At 26.8% G+C, this 22,094-nt stretch overlaps 1 protein-coding gene across 4 annotated transcripts in view; it reads left to right on the top strand.

Moving 5' to 3' along the window:
* Positions 1 to 16,167, top strand: part of CalpA (calpain A) — a 50,248-nt gene extending 34,081 nt beyond the window's left edge. For 2 of the 4 annotated variants that reach the window (XM_089215937.1, XM_089215940.1), the window contains 15 exons: positions 8,808 to 8,987; positions 9,707 to 9,776; positions 9,916 to 10,033; positions 10,099 to 10,233; positions 11,498 to 11,666; positions 11,961 to 12,142; positions 12,256 to 12,509; positions 12,583 to 12,746; positions 12,866 to 13,083; positions 13,147 to 13,189; positions 13,278 to 13,419; positions 14,405 to 14,506; positions 14,620 to 14,747; positions 14,846 to 15,041; positions 15,589 to 16,167. In XM_089215937.1, coding sequence (XP_089072063.1) covers positions 8,808 to 8,987; positions 9,707 to 9,776; positions 9,916 to 10,033; positions 10,099 to 10,233; positions 11,498 to 11,666; positions 11,961 to 12,142; positions 12,256 to 12,509; positions 12,583 to 12,746; positions 12,866 to 13,083; positions 13,147 to 13,189; positions 13,278 to 13,419; positions 14,405 to 14,506; positions 14,620 to 14,747; positions 14,846 to 15,041; positions 15,589 to 15,674 — 2,187 coding nt within the window. In that variant the 3' untranslated portion in view covers positions 15,675 to 16,167. Of the gene's footprint in view, positions 1 to 6,334; positions 6,572 to 8,807; positions 8,988 to 9,706; positions 9,777 to 9,915; positions 10,034 to 10,098; positions 10,234 to 11,497; positions 11,667 to 11,960; positions 12,143 to 12,255; positions 12,510 to 12,582; positions 12,747 to 12,865; positions 13,084 to 13,146; positions 13,190 to 13,277; positions 13,420 to 14,404; positions 14,507 to 14,619; positions 14,748 to 14,845; positions 15,042 to 15,588 lie in introns of those variants that run through there. The other 2 variants (XM_089215939.1, XM_089215938.1) reach the window with 2 other exon arrangements.
* Positions 16,168 to 22,094: the final 5,927 nt, after the last annotated feature.

Here is a 22,094-nt window from a genome sequence, read left to right as displayed (position 1 = left end):
AAATATACGTAGTATCTTTTTTATTAATAATAAAATCTGATTTATAATGAATCTTGTATGGCCCGTAAATACATTTTTTTCTTGTAGTTTAATATTAATTTATTAAAAAGTACATTCAAATTTACACGGTCGAAATAATATGGTTATAATATAATATAATAATAATTTTTGTTAGTATTTCGAATGCTAAATTAATTTAATTAAAGTGTTTGTATTTATATTATTATATTTATGTAAGTTTAGGCTGTAGAGCACCAATATACGGTTACCGGGTTAGACACTCATTTGTATATGTGTAGGCACTAGGTACATAAATGTTTATTTTGTTAAATTGTACTATTTATTCAATTTTAACACATAACATAATTACAGTACTTATACTAGTTAATTATAGAACCTAGAGTAAAGTCTATTGTTATAATATTTTTTAAAAATAATTTCAATAATAATAAATACATATAAAAATAAATTTGATCTCGGACTTTATTTTAGGTTTAAATAAATTGAATTAAGTAAATTAAATTTATTGTGGTCTTAATAGTTTTAACTTATGAGCTAATACACCTAAGAATTATAATTTAACTTAGTGTACAAATAAAGCAAAAGAAGAAGGGGCAAATACCAATTCATAAATCAGAATTCCTTATTACTTATTTATTAGTACCTATAGTAAAGCCTTTGTTTAAAAATAATTTAAATTATTCAAGTAGTGAATATCAGTCATCAATCAAATATTAATTATTGAAATATATAGGGAGAGTAAAAAGTTATAGCTATAAAAATACTAGTATCACAAGTCACGTCTTGAAAAAGCATATATTTATAAATAAATTATCAGTACACCTATAAGCTATAAATTTATAAACTTATTTAATTTATTTAGCTTATGGTATACACGCAGATATAATAATTATATACTATGAATTTGATATGATAGCAATGTGAATATTGGCAACGTTTTTCTTTTTTTTTATCGATTCGATACCCGCATACATATTTCGTTCAAAAAAGCGTTTGTTTAAATATTGTGTTTTACACGGTCTTATTTAATTTTTAACTCTTCAATTATTATTAGCAGTTCTAGCTTTATCAACAGTATGTATTAAAAATGTTTAAAAAAAATATATATTCAAGACCTAACTGAATAACTATAGTTTTAAATGTCCTAGATACTTTCAGTTAAAAAGGATCGTTATCCTAATAATTATTACGACATTATTTACAAAATTGGTTTGTACAAATAAGTACAACAAACACTGATCAGTGATCATCGTTCGGTAATTAATTATAATATAAAAACCATATTTTTTTCTTATTCATACAGACAACAGTGTTAAGAATAGAAGTTCATATGGTATTGTCATGAGTGTATAGCGTTTTAATCTTTATGGTGTGTAGACTATAATATAAAATTGCTTATAAATTATAATAATTCAACAAATTACACTATATCGTAGATGTTAACAAAATTAACTTAACTTCAAATTATTATTCATTAGTCATAAACTCATAACACTTCTTATTTTTCTTTTTTTTAGTTAAATATTCAACATTATAAAATATTTAAAATTATTATTGGCTTAAAACTTTTAACCTTTATATTTTATGTCTGTAATAAAATACAATTTGTTTTTACTACTAATATTGTTTATATGCTTAACCCATATCAATCAATGGGAATTACCCGTTTCCGCCAAAATTTGAAATGACCGATTCCGCCATCGCCCGTTTCCGCCAATTAAAAAAAGGTTCGATTCCCGTTTCCACAAATCTACCTGCTATGGAATAATAATAATTATTATTCATAGTTCATAAATTTTAAGTGTTTTGGTTCATCGTCGATCGTAAAAATGTTTTAATTAATTTCAATTCACTAAAACTACGTACACATGATGCGTTAGTAGGTACATAAGGAGATGTTAGATACAAATGAGCAATAAGCGATAGTCATAGTTGTACACATTAATCTATGATAGTGGCGACTTTAAATACATACATACGCATACAATATATATTAGGCACCTATCCATACATACTCTATAAAATATATATTTATTACTTAAATATGGAATCATTGTATATAAATCGATAAGATTGAAACTACCGATAAGAACATTTTTTACTCCATAAAACTACTATATCTATTTATGAATAAGTGACCTTTACTTTATTATTGTACTTATTAAAACTATATAACAAAATATTATGTAGTTATTATTTGCTTTATTATTTGTAAATATATTTTCCAATATTTAATATTATCATATTATATACGACGTACAATTACTTCAAGTTGAAAATAATACGAATAATACTGCAATTAATACAGAATATTAAAATATAATACATTATATTATTATAATATAAATAATTATAATAATTTTACCATAGCAGGTAGATTGGTGGAAACGGGAATCGAACCTTTTTTAAATTGGCGGAAACGGGCGATGGCGGAATCGGTCACTTCAAATTTTGGCGGAAACGGTACATGCCCCAATCAATCATAAGAGACACCACATTTATTATTGTTAAATTAAAAAATCTTTGTATTTAATCTACCTGTTGTTTAATGCTTAGTTGTTTACCTGTGATTCATAGATTAAAATATAGTGTTTGAGATTTTTTTTCTGGTGGGGGGCTGAAAGCCCTATTATTATAATATTGAATAAGATTAAAAATAAATTAGGAAATGTTTATAGGGCTCAACTCCTTAAGCTACCTCTTATTTACGCCTAAGGTATAGTTATTTAGCTTCCTAGCTATATGTGTGTGATGCAGAAAGCTTTGATTCGGTACTGACCTTCTTTTAAGAATTTTTAATTTATACTATTTTCTAAATGCATTATTGCGTGTCGTGTAAATGTGTGCATAGTAGCTGGTCATTATTCACTACTCGTTACTCATTAGACATTAGTGTGTGTGACTGTAATGGTAAAAGAGATAGCAAGGCGCTTCCGCACCTACACGCACGTCGCATATGTCAGTGTATGTCATCGATTAGTGGTTGCAAAGTAACATATTATTTCAAACTATGTATCTAATTTTTTCAATCGTATATCTACCGAAAGAAACTGGAATTGAGATTAGAAATTAGAAAATTTATAATTATAAAATTATTATTGTCATAGTTATTTGAGATCGATCGTCACTTATTATGATTTTTATTTTTTTTAATTCCGTGAATGATTGTTAATGTTTGAAAATTCTTTTGTTTACGTTTTAAAATCAAAATTGTGTAAAAAATAAATTAAGAAATTTGAAAAATGTGCACAATGGTGATTGACGTTTTAAACTTAACTTCATAACAAATTCTAATAAGTTTTAAATTTGCTTATTGGCCACTATAGTATCGAATCGCCTTAATCGTAGAAATTACACTTATTATCATTAAATTTATAATTTAATTACCATGTACTGATGTTGCACCTGTTGCATTTATGCTTAGTTGTTCACCTTTAATATTCGAGATATTCAGGTGTCTAAATTTCAGCAATGCCCAGATGGTTTTATTGAAATCATAATAAAATTAATTTTTAGACATCGATTTTATGGAAAATTTTTATTTAAACACCTCATTGCACAAATCGGGTTCTTGCCACTCGGGTAAGGAATTGGTGATCTGTTCTAATAACGATACTTATCGATTGTATTGTGATAAGTACTTTTGTAAAGTTACAACTTATTTGAAGGTAAAATATTACCGTTCAAGCAGAAATGCAAAACATAATATAATAATAGTAATTTAATAAAAAAATCGTATATTATGTCAATTGGTTAGTTCTGTGTATTGTGTTCGTATACTTAGAAGTATGTATTCAGAATTTATACGTAAGACTGCAAAATCTGATACATATTTTTTTTATTTTATACACCATATACGACAAGCCCAAATTATAAATAGTAAATAGTAAACAATAAATATGGTTACAAAATCTTAGAACATTCTTTAACAACTGTAAAACAATATTCTAAATTAGGTACCTAATACCGAAATATAACTAAAATATATGTATTAAAAAAAATTAATGTCTTTAAATTCATAAAATTATGGAACGTATTTTCTTCAACAGAAAGTAGTAAAACAGAATAAATATGCGAATGCATACAAGTCCCGGGCCCTTGACATTTTTCTGCAATGCGATGTAGGTACATTTTTATGCCCTACTAATATACCTACATAATAACAATAATAATAATATGTAAATCAAAATAATTTTTAATTGTATTGAAAAAATATTGACACACTCATAAATATCTAAAAACCAGCCAAATACAATTGTATAGATAAGGAAGTGCACAATATTCATTATAGTGCATACACATAAATTAATATTGAAATATAACAGTCATAATATTTACCACTATCGACAGGACCAAATTGTTAATATTATATTTTATTATACACATGTAGTGATGCATATCAGATGCACAGAATATTAGTTCGTATACTTAGTAGTCAGTCAACAATTGAAACATTTTATACAAAAACGTAATTCGTGTTTTATTCAATTGTGTGTATACTTAAATAATCATAAAGCATGAATAGAGATACGCTTGATAGTTTTTTTGAACAAGTACCAAATAATACGCTATTAAATCAAAATAACGAGAGTCAAGAACAAAGTCGATCAATGTTTAGTAATAGTACATCAATTAATACATCTATCATCGTGAGTATACCAGTTTTATTGATATTGGATCGGTTTCAAAGTAATTCTTTAATTACCGATAGCGATATTTTTAAAAATATCTTACGTTAAAAATTTTTTTGTATATTCCTGTAAAGTTTTGTATTTTTCCTTTTTGGGATAAAATTTACGAAATAATGTTAGGTATAATAATCTTAAGATTTACTTTGGTGTGAGAAATCGAAAAACATTTAAGAAACCTCACAGATATGGAAATTGCAGACTGATTCTAAGTTTTTCCCGAATATAAATCATATCTCTATTATTTATAATAAAAATGTTCTATTTGATTTTGTTGCAATCATATCCAACATGGCAACATTTCAAATATATTATTCATGTATTTCCAATGAACAGATATAAGGGTAAACCCTACTATATTAACGATTATGGAGTGTTTGTATTTTTATTCTTTTTAATGTCAATAATGATCGTTAAGCCTCTGTTGTTGTTACTGTAAGGGTTTCCATCGCTCGTATTACACTCATAATTTATTACGTATGTCCTATATATAATATATCACCTATCAACACTAATAATAATATTATAATATATCGATATTTAATAAATACCTCAAGTATTAATTTATTTTTTTGCACAATATTTGTTCTGTATTTTATGGTATTTTTAATTTTATTTCTATAATAAAAGTTCAGTTAAAGTTAACTTTTTAAAAGGCGGGTAAGTCGTGGATGTCGCTCTGCTGTACAGTAGGTTACAAATGGGTTACTGTAATGTATGGAATTAAATTTGAATCCAATGATATTATATCATTGTATACGAAAAACGATTCTGATCGAAGACGGTTTATCTGTCTAGGATATATTATAGATTATTAAAAATTTTCAAATCTTAGATTTAAAAAGAAAATTTTTTATGAATTTTTTATGATTTTGTCGAAAAATGAGTGTGCGTAAAATTTCCCGTTTTTCCCTTAATTTTTAGTTTGTTTTTCTCGATTATTTAGAAAAGTATTTTTTTACTTTTGACTCTCCAAAGTACCAACTAGATTCACTTTCTGATCGAACGAGGTACTGAAGTCAAAAATCGAAGCATTTTTACTGCCCCAAAACGTGATGACAGACACAAAAAAAAAAAAATAATAAAAACACACATCATGGTAAAATCAATACATTCATCGCTCCGCTCAGAATCTAAAATTAAAAAATATCAAAACATCAAAAATGATTTTGATGATTTGTAGTTTTTGAAAGAGGAAAAAAACAAACAAAAATAAATCCTGGCTACGTACCGAGTCATTATCATTCACTAAAAATCTCATTCGTGTCGATCATTTATACAATTTTATCAGAACGATTTCGTATGGTGACCTTTAAGAGTATTATAATAATAACGGCCATAAATCAGACTCGTCCCGGTACAAGTAATTTATTGTGCAACGGATCGTCCCTTCCGAGTGCTCCCCCCCCTCTTGCCAAATGCTTCTCGACCGGGTCCGGTGGAAGAGTCGGCCGCACTCACTCGTCCGAATGTTGAGTATCCCTGCGCGCGACCGGTACAACAGGCGATCAATAAAGCGAGACACCCGGCGAGGACGACTAACGGCGGCCCAGGACGACGACACGCCTTTTTCGCTTCGCCCCAAAACGTCGCGGCAAAATATAACAATAATAATTATTATCGTTACACGCGTTTCGTCGTCGCCCTTTTAAGTAGGGTTCAGTCGCCAGTCAGACCGTGGCCGTGGAACGTGTTGTGAGGACGCCACAACGGTGTTGTCATTAGGTTAGGAGCATATTATTATTATACCGCCGCAGACATCGACGCGCGCGTTATTGTAATAATAATATTATTAAAGCAATAATTCGTCCGGCGATTCACCGCAAATGCCTTACAGACTCGGGAAAACGTTGGTGTACTACGTAAGCACGGTTTTGATTAAATCTTATTGTTATCATTGCAATTATTATTTATTTATTTATTTATTTTTTTGTTCTATGCACTGCATGCGACGCAGCGGCACGTATTATATAATCGAATGTCGTCGCAGCGTTGTTCAGAGTTTGGAGATGAGTGCAGTTGTAGTACTGCTGAGCTCACCAAATTTGCCCACCCGGCCCAAATCGCGTCCCTATTTGTTTCGCTCCCGCTATATCAGCGGTCGCCAACCGGTGGTCCGCGGAAAAATTTGAACTTAACTTGCAATATTATTTTATTAGCCAAAATTGCACGAAATTCTACAAAACAAACAGGAACAAATATCACATTAAAATTTAATTAAAACTTAAAACTTTCATCATAAATAAAAATAAAACCTTTTTTATTATTTTACATAATATGTATTTTTTTATAATATTTTGGTGCAAAATTTATCAGTAGTAGTACGGTATTTATGTAAAAAAACTATTTTAAGATATAGATGGTCCGTAGAATTTAGAATATGGTTTCAGTGGTCCGCTAGGTCCAAAAGGTTGGCGACCGCCGCGCTATATCATTGAACACTGCAGCAGGCATTCCCGTGTCTGGCCTGTCGTCGAGCCCGTGCGAATGACACGTTTTCGTAAAATTTCACACATTATTGGCATTTTTTCAATTGTTGTTACATACCAGATATTATATTGTACGATATACCTTCCATTGTAACTACAACTCTTACAATATCGACGTAAATCGCCAAAGTTTGCTGTCCATGCTGCAACAGGTCGTCGCGATGCATAGGTACTACTTATGTCTGCTCCCCACCGTCGAAATACTGTTTTCGACCATCTCGTGCATTGTAATAACACGTATATGGGTTGTATACATCACCGAAACGCGTATTTTTTTTCTTTCAATATCGTTTGCGTTGCGTCATTACGACAACTCGTATTATACAATTGTAAGTTTTTGTACGGCGTATCTATATTGTGTTTATTGGACTTAATTAAATATAGTTTGCCTTGCTGAGCTTCTGTATAATACTGCGCCAATTGCAAATTGAACGACATTTTTGTTGACTGCCGTTGCCGTTGTGTTTTAATTTATCAGCCGATTAAAAACTGTTAGTTCAGCAGACACTTGAATGTTGATGACATTTTTTAGGTACATACTAAAGTTTTCATAAGCATTTATTTTATAGTTTGTTAAATATTTTATAATTTGTCCTCTAATGAGTCATGACTATTGTATTGGTATCAACCTACGTCCAACACTAATAGAGACTGTGATATATAGGTACGGAATTTAGAGCTGATTGTACCCATGAAGTATCGTAATCGTTGTTTATGTACAAACCACATATTTTGTTATACAGATATAAAATTAATTGTTAATAGTAGTTAGCCATATTAAATTATTAAATTCAACAAAATACAAAATAATAATAGGTACAATAATAGGTATATGAAACATAATAATACATACTAATATACTATGGAGAATATTTATTGTGCTTACCGTGAATTACATATAGGTACTTGCGCATAGTAATATATTATAATAAAGCACAATATTAAAATAATGTAATAATTAATGTTATTTTTGAATGCGTGAATTTTTAAACAAAATTTACAAAATTGATGTACAAATTTACTCTCATGGACTTCCGCTTTGCATAGTCCTTAAAATGTACTAGAGAATTTTTATATATTATGGTTATGCAACATAATATGTTACATTTTAACCCACCTGGTTGATAAATAATGTGTAGGTAGGTACATGATTTTACAAAACGTATTACTCGTATTTTGATATAGTTAAGATCGAGACGTTAATGAGTATAACATTATAAATTTAAGACTGACATTTTAAAAGTTTGACAATATTTTGTAAAGTGTTAAAAGAAGATAATATATAGGCATTACAATATTTATAAGTATTTTACATCACAAAATACGCGTAATATAATATATTTTCATAAACTTAATTCGAAAAATAATGAGCCTGTCAGTTATTATAATGTTAACTCCACAGGGGAATACTGACCTTTACCTTAATGAAACGCAAATTATATAATCACAAAAAAAAAATACAATAATAGATTTTTTAATGTTTGCGAAATACCTATCTAATATAAAGTGTTACTTGATTTTGGTCGGTGGAAATATTAGCTAAACAGTAATAATAGTGTGTAAAATACACGAATAAATTACTTTAATAATTGTATTTTTAATGATTTAGATTGGTGAACGGGGTTCTGGTTTTCGTCCAAAAGCTGGAAATGTCCAGGACTTTGAAGTACTCCGAGACCAATGTTTACAACGAGGGGCACTTTTCGAGGATCCGGATTTTGATACAGTTGATTCATCTCTATTTTTCAGCAAAACGCCAGATAAACGGTTTGAGTGGCGAAGACCAGGCGTGAGTATAAATTTCAAATAATTTGTATTAATAAGAGACTTATAATTTTTTCTCAAAAACATATTTTACAAGAAAAACTCTCGTTTCTAGTAGAGTGATTATCATTTTATATTATATTTTATATTACATCATATTATATCATCGAATTATTATCCGATTTTGATATATATATTTTTTTTTGGAGAAATTAACACTTATTACAGGGCGTATAGGACTTCGATTGTAAAATATCGATTTCTAAACCATATACCTAATATGGTTTTAAATCTGGCCAATTTTCACAAGCTTTTGTTGTTTTTATCAAGTTTTTACTTTTTTCAAGCAATCAATATTAAAAACCGAAGTACAATGGGCCCTATAGAAAAATAAAACAAAAAAAAAATTATATATCAAATCAGACTACTCTACGATGCGTGAGAGTTTTTCCTATAAAGCGTGTTTTGAACAAAACATCATATTTTTGGTCGGTGGTGCCGTTGTTATGTGCACGCTAGCAACGAGTGCGTTATTATAGCCCTAAGCCCGTTACCTGCATATCATTACACTCACACTAATCATCATCGACAACTAACACAAATGTCATGGATGACGGCAACGAAATTGTATATTGCCTAAATATTGCCCCTTAATAAAAACCACGACACATGAGCAGGCCTCTTTACATTTATTTTATATAGGTATCTACTTAATTAAATAACATTAAGAATTTTCATCCTTAGGAGATCGCAAGCAATCCTCAATTATTTATTGAAGGGGCTTCAAGATTTGATGTACAACAAGGAGAATTGGGTAAATAGATAAAACTTAATTATTTTAAACTGTTTGTGGTATTTATTTTGATATTTAATTACCTAAAAATATTAATTTAAATAATAATTAATTAGATTGATAATCTAAATTATGTTTATGTCTTTGTTAATTTTGATAGGTGACTGTTGGTTGTTAGCTGCAGTTGCTAATTTAACTTTGAATGAAAAACTATTTTATCAAGTAGTGCCAAATGATCAAGGATTCGATAATAAATACGCTGGTATATTTCACTTTAGGTAAATATATTTTTAATTTTATTGGATGTACCTATGTATCGTATTATATTCTTTGACTATTTCAGATTTTGGCAGTATGGCAGATGGGTCGATGTGGTTGTTGACGATCGTTTACCTACTTATCATGGAAAGTTAATATTTCTTCATTCATCAACTGAAAATGAATTCTGGAGTGCTCTGTTGGAGAAAGCCTATGCAAAGTAATCAGCTTAAATTATTAAGTTATAAAAATACCCCAAAAAGTCAATATGCCTGATTACTTACTATTAATAAAATGTAAAGGTTTTATACGATGTCCATTTTAGTTTTTGCCTGTCAAAATACAATGATGGTATAAACGTATAATTTATACAACATAATTTCGTACCTACTACCTATTATTATCGTATAAAAAATACTAATAATTTGTGTCCCTTTATTATTTATAGTTAGAAGTTGATTATCCCCCTCCTCCTGATTCATAATTCTGCGGGCGTCCCTGTGTCAAGAAGTGTTTAAAGAATGTTTTTATAGTATTTTTGTATAGTTTTTAGGGCATTTATTAAATTCGGGCTCTACATTTCTTACCACTGAGGATAAATATGTGTTTTGTATAGTTTTAATTTATCATACAAATTCAAAACTATTGCAAATATTATGTAAAATGTGATGAATTTAAATATTATAGGTTATTAATACTTTAGTATAATATTATTTATGCAAACTCATTGTAACATCTATAACACAAAATCTATCTATTTTTCTATTTTTAGACTCAATAAATCATAAATCATTTCATTTTGTACCATTTTGATTTTTGATGTTCTGGTGACATACCAATAAGTCATTTAGTCTTACTCGTGTGAGATATTCTGGCTAATTAAATTATAGCTATTTTTATGAAATTTAATGATAATTATTGTTTGAGCATTAAGAATACATAATGCTATAACAGCTCTCAATTATTATTTTTATTTGAAATTTAATATAATATATTTTATTATATTTCTCGTTGTTTCAAATATATTATTTCTTGAAAATTTATAAAATATCCATCTATGAACAAAATAGTTGAAATAATTAATTAGTATAAAGTCATTTGAATAATTACATAAAATAAAGGTGAACCACAAAGAGAATTTAACACTTCCTAACTATATATACTTGTCACTTGTTTTATAATATTAATTATTTTATAAATTTGTTTTTATATAATTTATAATATATATATATATATATATATTTTATAATTTTGTATCTAAATAATAAATACCACATGATACCTATTCATCATAGGCGTAAATCGCAGGGTGGCTAAGGGTGCTTATTTTCTAATCCAAATTTTATATTAATAATAATATTTGTTCATGATTACTAATTTGTAGTGGGTATTAAAACTGATAATTGGTGGTTTTTGATCTTATTTTTGTTTTATACTTTTTATACAAAATATTAAGGATAATATAAATATATATTATCTACTAGAATTCATGGATCATACGAAGCATTAAAAGGAGGTAGCACATGTGAGGCTATGGAGGATTTCACTGGTGGTGTATCAGAAATGTATGAATTAAATGAAGCTCCACCCAATTTGTTCATGATTATGTTAAAAGCTTTTCAACGTCAATCACTAATGGGATGTTCTATTGAGGTAAAATAAAAAAATTATATGTATTGGATTTAGTAAAAGTTTGAATAAAACTAATTTTTATATATAATAATATATAATTTTACTCCATAATCTAAAAAGAGTGTGGATCGAGAGGTAATACAACTTATAGATCATATGTTTACTCTCTCAAAGTCTCAAGTTTCACATAATTATGTAAAATATTATGTATAGTTAAATAAAAATAATTTTTCATTTTTATGTAATTTTAATAGATAGAACATTTGAATTATGAATAAATAATAAACAATTAATTTTTAATTTGTTATTTTTAAGGCTGACCCAAGCGTAACTGAGATGGAAACCCCACAAGGATTGGTTAAAGGTCATGCGTACAGTATAACTAGGGTAACATATGTTGATATTACAACTCCAAATACTACTGGTAAAATACCTCTGCTCAGACTTCGAAATCCATGGGGCAATGAAGCAGAATGGAATGGCCCGTGGAGTGATAAGTAAGCATTATTTAATGTTTTAAGTTGTTGTGTTATAATATTATTAAATAAATAGATCATAAGTGTTATTATTCCTAATACTTATTGATAAAAATTCTAAATCTTTTTTATAGATCAGCTGAGTGGAGGTTTATATCTGAGTCTGACAAACAATCATTAGGTTTGATATTTGATGCTGATGGTGAGTTTTGGATGTCATACAAAGATTTTGTCAAATTTTTCTCTCGGTTGGAAATCTGCAATTTGAATCCTGATTTGCTAACCAAAGAACAACTTGGTGAAGACTCCAATAAAAGATGGGAAACGAGTGTGTTTGAAGGTGAATGGGTCCGAGGTGCTACTGCTGGTGGATGTCGTAATTTTCTAGGTATAGTTTTTGAAACTACTATCAACATTTATTATAATATAACAATCATTTATATTTTTTGCTCTGTATTTAGAAACATTTGCAAGTAACCCACAGTATCGTATTACATTAGAAGATCCTGATGAAGAGGATGAAGAGCGTAAGTGTACCGTAATCATTGCTTTGATGCAAAAAAATAGACGTGCCCAACGAAAGATAGGAGCTGAATGCTTAACAATTGGATTTGCTGTATATCAGGTATCAAGAAAAAAAACATAAATGTTAATTTAAAAATATTTATTTACAATTTTAAAAATGAAATAAGTATGCAGCTTATTTATTTGAATAATATAGGAATAAAATAACATTTGTTTTAGCTCATCAACCCAGACTCTTTACCAAAACCACTTGACACAAATTTTTTTAAGTATAATGCGTCTATTGCAAGAAGCCCTACTTTTATTAACTTACGAGAAATCAGTAGTCGATTCAGTCTACCACCTGGTACATATTGTATTGTGCCTTCTACTTTTGACCCAAATGACCAAGGTGAATTTTTACTTAGAGTATTCTCAGAGCATGAAAATAACATGGCGTAAGTGATAATTATTATTAGCTCTTCAAATTTATTGTTATTCTAATCGAAAATCTTTTATAGGGAGCTGGATGATGAAGTAGGAATGGGTGAAGTCGATGTGAAGGTAGTACTAATATGCTATATGTATTATTTTTTTTTTTTTGTATTAGAAATAATTAACTTTAATTACACGAGTATGCATTTTTTTTTAGATTAAAGAACAAGAGCCTGAGCCTGATAAAGTTGATAAAGCTAATGAGAAAATTAAAGAATTCTTCCTTAAATTGGCTGGTGCTGACCAAGAAGTCGATTGGATGGAACTTAAAGATATTTTGGATTATGCTATGAGAAACGGTAAGTTAAAAATTTATAAACAAGTGAACATTGTACATATTCAAAATAAAATATTTTACTACAATACATATTTTTGATTTGCATATTATACATTATTCAAAATGTATTATTATATAAAAACATAACTATGGTAAATTAATACTGAAGTATAAGATTAGCTACAAAAACATAACCTAGTTTGTTTTCTAATTAAATAATATATCGTACGTCATGAAAGGATGCCACACATTGAATTTATTGCTATCTTCTATATTTGCATGATATATTTTTAAAGTTAGATTGATTATGACTTTTCTATTATTGTTATTGTTATTATTATTATTTTTAGTTAATCAATGAAATAAATAATCTTAAATTCTTAAGTGTTTGCTTTCAAATGAGTACTTGCCACTTGGTATCTGGTAAATTTTATAATTTGTATGATACAAATTATGTTGGGTATATATTGTTTTCATTAAATTCTCATACCAAAATTTATACAATGAATCAGCGTGTGGCAGACCTCTAAATAATAAATTCAAAGTTTGATTTGTGAATATTAATTTAACATTAAATCACACCCTTAACCAGTGACAATGTGTTTTGTTAAGCTTTTAGATAATTTGAACAATCTTTTAAAATATTTGTATATTTAATTTTTCTAACAAGCCAACTGTTTTCATAATCACATTTGTCTATTATTTTTAAGACAATTTTATATGTAAAAATTTGATTACCTATTGCAATTCTGTGCTTGACTTGGTATACCGATTTATAAATATAAACTATATACATACAACTGAAAAATTGTAAGAATTTAAGAGTTAAGACATACTTTTGTGCCCCTCAAATTATATAGGTATGTTAATGATTGATTAAAGAACAAATTAGTATGAACAATTTTTATTCATATTAATTTACATTTGTAAATAATAAAGTTATTGCTTGTATGCATGAGTTTGAACCTAAACTAACATAGTTGCCCATTTGATTATACCGTTTGTAGATGTGGCAAGTAATACAACTGCTGGAGATAATCTCCTTGTCAACTTACTTCAGACATTCTGTGAGTCTTTCTGTCAGGGATCGCCTTTAGCCTCTACATTCAGTAAGTATTTTTTTTTTTTTAAATTAGCAGCTATTTAATTAAATTCTGGTGGTGTTGGTAATTTCTTGCTTGTTTAAATTAAATAACATTGTACTAAAAATTAATATTTTCAGAAATGGAAAAAGCAGGATTCTCTAAAGATGTATGTCGTAGCATGATTGCTATGATGGATTGGGATCGATCGGGTAAACTTGGTTTTGAAGAATTCAAAAGTCTGTGGATTGATATTAGACAGTGGAAGGTAATAACTCTTAACTAATTAGTGAATATAATATCTTGGAATTTTAATTGACATTTGAGCATAAAAATATTTAAAAATATATATATGTTGTGATTTAGACTGTCTTTAAAATGTACGATAAAGAGAGCAAGGGTTTCATAAATGGATTCGAATTAAGGCAAGCATTGAATTCAGTTGGGTACCATCTGAATACACACATCCTGAATATTATGTGTCATCGGTACGCAACTAAAGATGGAAATATAATGTTTGACGATTTCATTATGTGCGCCGTAAGATTAAAAACTATGATAGGTAAGTTAAATTTTAATTTATTAAGCACTATAAAATTATACATTTATTTTCAAGAGAGGTACGATTTTACCCATTTTAAATAAAATTACCCAACGAGGTGCTTCAACGGCCAATCTGCAGTACTACGATTTAGTAAACTATCAAAATATTCGTTCAACACTACTCAGAAAATATTATGTTAAAAATAAAATGTCTAATGATTGAGACTTATGACTATTTCATACTTTTTTAGATTATTCTTGATGTTTTAAAAAACTATTATCCCTTAGCTTATTTAATCGGGAACATTTATTGATTTTATAAAGAAATAATTTATTATAGGTATATAATCTATAGTAGGTATTAAAAGAAGAAAATGCATATTATAAAATACTAGTAAATACATTTGTAGAATTTTACGAATTCCATATAAGGTGCTTAATTTAATTTATTTCATTTGTTATTACCAGATATTATAAAGTTATAAAATGATATAATATTTTTTTTACTTTTTTGATAATACAATAATATTTTCAATAAATATAATTGCAAACTTGTAATTTTCCAGATATGTTCAAAGAACGCGATCCTGACAACAAAAATATTGCCTCATTTACAATGGAAGAATGGGTGGAAAAAACATTGTATTCATAGATTTTAAGTATTCTTATGTATTATTTTTTTTTTAAGTATCATACATTTTTTTAATGAATTTTTATTTTGGAAATGGGTTATTAAATTTGCATAAAATGTTAACTTTATATATATATATATATGTATGTATTATATACATATATATTACAGTAAATTATGCATAAACACATAACCATGACTATTTAGGAGCTATTAAAAAAACTGTTTTGAAATTTTCTCAGATTCAAAATATATTCATATGCAGCTTCACCTAAAATATATATTTGAGGTCTATCCTTATTGGTGCTTCCTAAACTTTGATATTTATTTACTAAGAAATTATAGGATTATTGACCTGTTTATTTAAATTAATTAACAGGGTCAACCTGGAAATTACTTATATTTCCATATATTATCATAAGTACAAACATATTTTAACAATGTTAATTATTTTTATTAAGATTTATTGACAAAATAAAAAATAATAAAAACATTTCAGATTTATAAACTATTATATTTTGTCTATTAATTAATAATTTTAAATTTATCAGTATATGAAACTTTGTGAGTCTTTATATAATTACTTATAATAGCTTTCTAACGCTGAGTGAAATTATGTTAAATTAATATTTTTGTTGATAGTCAAAGCCATCAGAATAACAGTTAAGAACAAGTTCATATATTAAAATTGTTTAACTCAACGTCTTAATGTTTATCTTGACTAAAATTAATTGTTGTCTGTTTCATTTTACATATCTATTATAGTTATTAAAATTTTATTTTAAATTTGTCTTAATGACATTTAAAATCTAGTTATTAATTACTTAAAAATAACCTTTTTAGTTTTTATAAATTAACATTTAATTTTTTACATTTATAAATTTATAAAAACACTAAATTTTTTTTATTCATTTTTTCTGATATACTTAGTATTTATTTTGTTGGAAGCAATACAATTTTAAATTGAGTAATAACAAGTTTTGAGTTGTATTATGGCATGGTTATAATATATATTTTTTATTATTATTAAATTGTTATAAAATATTTTAATCATTAACATGATTTTGTTGTATATTTTATGACCTAAAAATTAAAATATAAGTTTCTAGCCTCATATTTACATAAATTATTTTAAATTAACCAGACTTATTTCTATTAAGCTTTGTAGCATTGATGAAATATATATTTTTTTTTTATCATTGTTTGAAAATGATAGTTCATTATGGCCTACCTAGTCAATATATTTAAGTGTACAACATTCGTACATATTTAGTTATAAATCTACGTTACCTTATAGTTATTGGATAAATTGGTTATTAATGACAACTTAATAAAATTTGATCTCTATTTTAACAAGGTACTATTATGGTATTGGTGAAATGTATTCATGAAATTGGAAGAAAATATCATCTAATTTATGAAATCGTCAATCTGAATCATATAATGCTATGCATGAAATTGGCAAAGACCTTCTTAAAAAAAAAAATAGAAATTAATTGATTTAATAACGATAGATTATTAGATTAAATGTGTATTGTTGTTATTCACAAAAAATTTAAGAACTTAAAGTCAGTACCGACCAGGGTTGTCTAGACAGATTAGATATTGCCTAGTAACAAGCGGACACATGAGATAGGGCTAATAGCTTGAACTTCATCTTATACTTGTACCTACATATTTTTTAAATTTTTTATAATTTTGAATGTTTTGATCAAATTATGAATAAGTAAAAAATATTAGTGGCAACATTTTAGGCTTATTTTTATTCTAGGTATGGTATGTATATTGTATATGCCATCAAAAGATCAAAATGTCAACAAGTTTATTGTATACATTCTCACATGCAACTAACCTAACCAGACATTTTATTTTATTTTTTACAATATTGACTTTTTTAATTTAAGTATGATAATCATTTTAAATTAAACTATTTTCATTCTAAGAAGAATATATTTGTCATTTAAGAGTTTAAAATAAAGGACTATATATTTATAAATATGAGATTTGAGGATATTTAACTTTTATGTATAAAATTATTTTATGTATACGATATAGTATTATGTATAATGACATAAAAAAAATATTTAAATTAATTGTATGTTATTGCTAATTCATACCGTTTATGCTTACTGATTCAACATTTTAAACAGTAATATACTAATACCTACCTAATATTATAATTTATTATATCATATTATAATGATATAATCTATTCAATAAAAATAAAATAGTTCCCAGTTTTCGTGATTCACATGAGAACCAATGGATCGATTTGGTGATTTTTGTTTTGAATATTTGTGATAGAGTGAATGGAAGTGTCCAGGAAGAGATTTTTACTCAAGGATTTTGAGATTTTCAATGTGAATCGAAAACATTTTGTTATTTATAAATGATTATTGGCCATTGGCCATCGTTATTTAGTTAGGTATAAATTATACTATAAAAATTATCTGTAAGATATACATTATACCGTATAATGTATATCTTACAGATTATAATTTAATAATAGAAGACATAATTATCAGATATTAGTATTTTTATTTTTTTCTTGTAGTTACATAAATGATTGCCATTGAGGTTACTTGGGCAGATGAGGTAAATTAACACCGATTCATCATATTGTCGCATTTGACATCAAATAAAGAAAATACCTTTAACAAAATGTATGAGAGTTGAATGTATGTTTGTAGTTTATAACAAAAATTCAAAATTTCTTAGAAATTAACTGATTTTGAGAAAATTTCAAATTGTTCTTAGAGTTATGTGGCAAGTAAAATAGTTTAAACAATGTTTGATTTATACCCAGTGCTAATTTAGGGAAAGTTTCAATCTCAGTAGAATTAATTCACAAAACAATATACACCGATTTGCCCATGAACTGAAATGCATTGAAATCAAGATCCACCAGCTACTTATATTATAGTGCCTTTTTTTGTATTATTTACATTTTCACAGGTGAATTTGGTTTGTACAATCAAAAATTAATGTTGGCTTATCCGAAGTAATAAACTAAAAAACTATTGAATCACTTTGAATAAAAGTTATCTCAATAGATTTCTTGAGACTTGGAAGGTGTTAGCAGTTTATTTTTTTAAATCTTTGTTGGTAGCTTAAGGTAGCTCATAGGTACATACATTTGTTTTCCACACTCAAAAAATGAATATTATTTTTGTTTTTTGAATTGTTACCATTGGTTCATATTATTTTATTATTAAAATTAATAAAAATATGACAATATGGCCTGTAATTTTTTTTACAAATATATTTATCAAAAAAACGAATCTTTGACACTTGTAACTAGTAATGAATATTTATTTTATATAGATAGGTATTTATCGCAATGTTTTTGGAAAAAAAATTATATAACTTACCCAGTGGTTATGAGCTCTAAAAAAAGTACTATTGTCAAATTTATTTTCAGAAGGTACCTACCACCCACTAAAAATATTTAAACCAAGCTTATTATCATACTTTTATATTACTTTATGATACTCTCAACGTTATGTGAACAACATTAAGGTCTTAATGATCATCAAGCTTTTGTTTTAAGTTTATAACAACACTTTTTAGGGGTGTTCGGCTCCACTTACTAATAGGCAATAGGAAGTAGAATGTCAGTAAAATTTAATAAAATGTACTTGGTAATATGGTAATATAGATCTTTGCTCAGGATTGTTTTTCGTGTGCAATTATTATCATTGAATTTAAATTTTAGTATTTGATACCAAATTAGTACCATTCTGATATACAATTTTTTGGTGGATGTCGAGTGGGTCTCTATGGTTGAATGGTAATATAATTGTATACCTATAAGTGGAGACCGTCTGTCAGATTATATCTATCAAATATCATAATTTTTTGATTGATATTCCCACTTAAGTAATTTATTTTAATAATAGTAAATTTTGGCTGTTTGAAAACTGGAGGGTTTTAGTCACTTTCTAGCCACACTATAGATGTTCTATACCATAAAGTGCAGTCAATATACAGTAACTATACATCACATTGATTGAAAATAGTTATTTATAAAATTATATATTTGTTCAATTCATTAAAAATAAGTATTAAAATTGATGATTAAGAAGTACCTATCTTTATTATTTGTGTGAATTTACTGCATTTTTTACCACCACAGTTATATATGATATTGCGGGTAGTTCATAACTCGTAAGTAAATGGTAATACTGCATTTTATAATTTATTTTTTTAATTGTTAAGGCATCAACTATATGGTTATTTAGTTATTAACCAGTGTTACATTTTTAAATTACATTAATTGCTTACATACATTTTATATAATTTGTATTACACTATTACACTATAATATGAAGGTAATGGTACCCTGAAATGCAGTAACTACATTATAATATGAGAATTCTGATGATGAATTATTAAATGAATAGGTAGCATTTTTGAATTTCTGTCATAAATTTCCATCTGTTTCAGTTAAAATGTATGCTTAAAATCTTATCTTAGTTAAAAAAAAAATTATAAAACACAAAAGTTCAATTTTATGAAAAATTGACTTTTGTAGTTACTGCTTTTCCTAGTGATACGGCAATTTAATACAATTTTAAACAATTCCTAGTTGAATTGTACCAATATAAAATATCTAGCAAATTTGTGGTAAGGAGTTCCAATAACTATTTGAAGTGAGCTTAAAAGATATATTGAATTGACTATCAAACTTAAAAGTATGAGCAAAATTTTTTTCTTTAGAGTATAGCTATAGTTATTGATTTTAATGGATTTGTTATATTTGAATTCAATGATAAATCATCGCACAAAAAAAAAAAAAAATGTTTGGAGCAAAAACTTTTTAAAAAATAAATTAAAATATTATGATTTGAAGGAACTATTACCTAGTTGTCTGTTAAAAAAAAAATATTTTAATTTCATTAGGTTATAAAGATTTTGAAAACATGTTTATTTGCTATGTTTATAGACTCAAGAATATAGTAACTACCAACTATTTTAACAAAATTTGGACCTTATACTTATCAAAATGTAAAAATGTACAAATATTGAACAGTAAATATCGATATTTGAGACAAATAAATGGATGAAGTTGTGTATAAGATCTATACTGAGTCATTCAAATCCATTATTAATATTAAAATCACATCATCGGGTATAAATAAAGCACTGTTGCATGAACCTAACAAATTGAAATTGGGGATAGTGGTTTTCATCACTCCTAGGGTCTTGCGCTTTTAACAGTTTTAACCCAATTTTATAATAAAGGTGGTCGTGGTCTGAATTATCAGTATTTTCCGGGGTTTTGGAAAACTTAAAGACGACGCTGAGATCGGTGTGAATGGTGTGATAGATGATATCGATCTACTTAGCTTAAATATTGCCTATACAGAACTCCTTACTAAAATGTTTTATGAATCTCCAAATCGCGAATATTATACTTTTTCTATACAAAAAAATAGTTTGGTTTTAGAGCTACCTATGAAATTTTGTATTGAAATTAGAGATAATATTTTTGAGAGAGTATATATTAGTATCCAATATTATGTCCGGATTTTTTCTCAATAAGTGTATTTCACAATAATAAAATATGTATGTAATATAGGTATAATATATAATTATTTTTTAAGCAATATTGTTTCTTTTTGTCAAACAAATATTTAAAAAATATAGGAAATAATATAATACAGGCTACCTACCTTTTTTTGATTTTCACAATATTGATATCTTATAAATTATCTCTATACTTAATAGTTGCTAGAAAAGTAGTATTATAGCTTATAGATTTATAGTACCTATATGATAATATAGCATAACAATATATACATGTTCATTCTCTGAACAATATAACCAGTGAGATGTCCTCTTATTATTATAAACTTAGTTTTGAAATAATTATTATAGAAATATAATAACGATAATTCTTAATAATAAAATTACATCATAATGGTGTTATTTTACTCATATTTAAAGAAAGTGCGTACAAACTTCATGTCATTATTTTTAATGTATTAATAATCTAATAATATATTTTAAACTTTGTGCCTACAATCTACACAACGGTTTATACCTAAAACATACAAAGTAAATACTAAATTATATAGTATTTTGAATCTAATCATATTTGTACGATTGTACCTATTGTTTATACTATAAACTTTATAGGAACATTATATACATATCATTAACAACTGCAGAATAAAATCAATTGGTATAAATAGTCTCTCTCTCTCTCCTCGACAAATTGTATTTCATATAGTTTTGAGTACGATAATATTATTACTAGAGGCCAAAGGGTAAAGTTGTACGAAAACCGTGTTTTGTCTTGTTTTCTTTACGTCTCCTATCTGAATAATAGCCTCATTGAAATTAAAAAAAAATTTTATTAATTAACAAACAGTGACTATGATAATTTAGAATAATTATACCAACTAAGTACTAATAAAACTTTATTATATAAGTAAC

The sequence above is a fragment of the Diuraphis noxia genome, unplaced genomic scaffold (assembly GCF_037042655.1).
Source record: "Diuraphis noxia isolate RWA-SAM2 unplaced genomic scaffold, SU_Dnox_SAM2 contig0001, whole genome shotgun sequence".
In the NCBI taxonomy this organism is placed as follows: Eukaryota; Metazoa; Arthropoda; class Insecta; order Hemiptera; family Aphididae; genus Diuraphis; species Diuraphis noxia.
The sequence above is the reverse complement of the archived record's forward strand: the minus strand, read 5'-3'. Positions and strand labels throughout refer to the sequence as shown.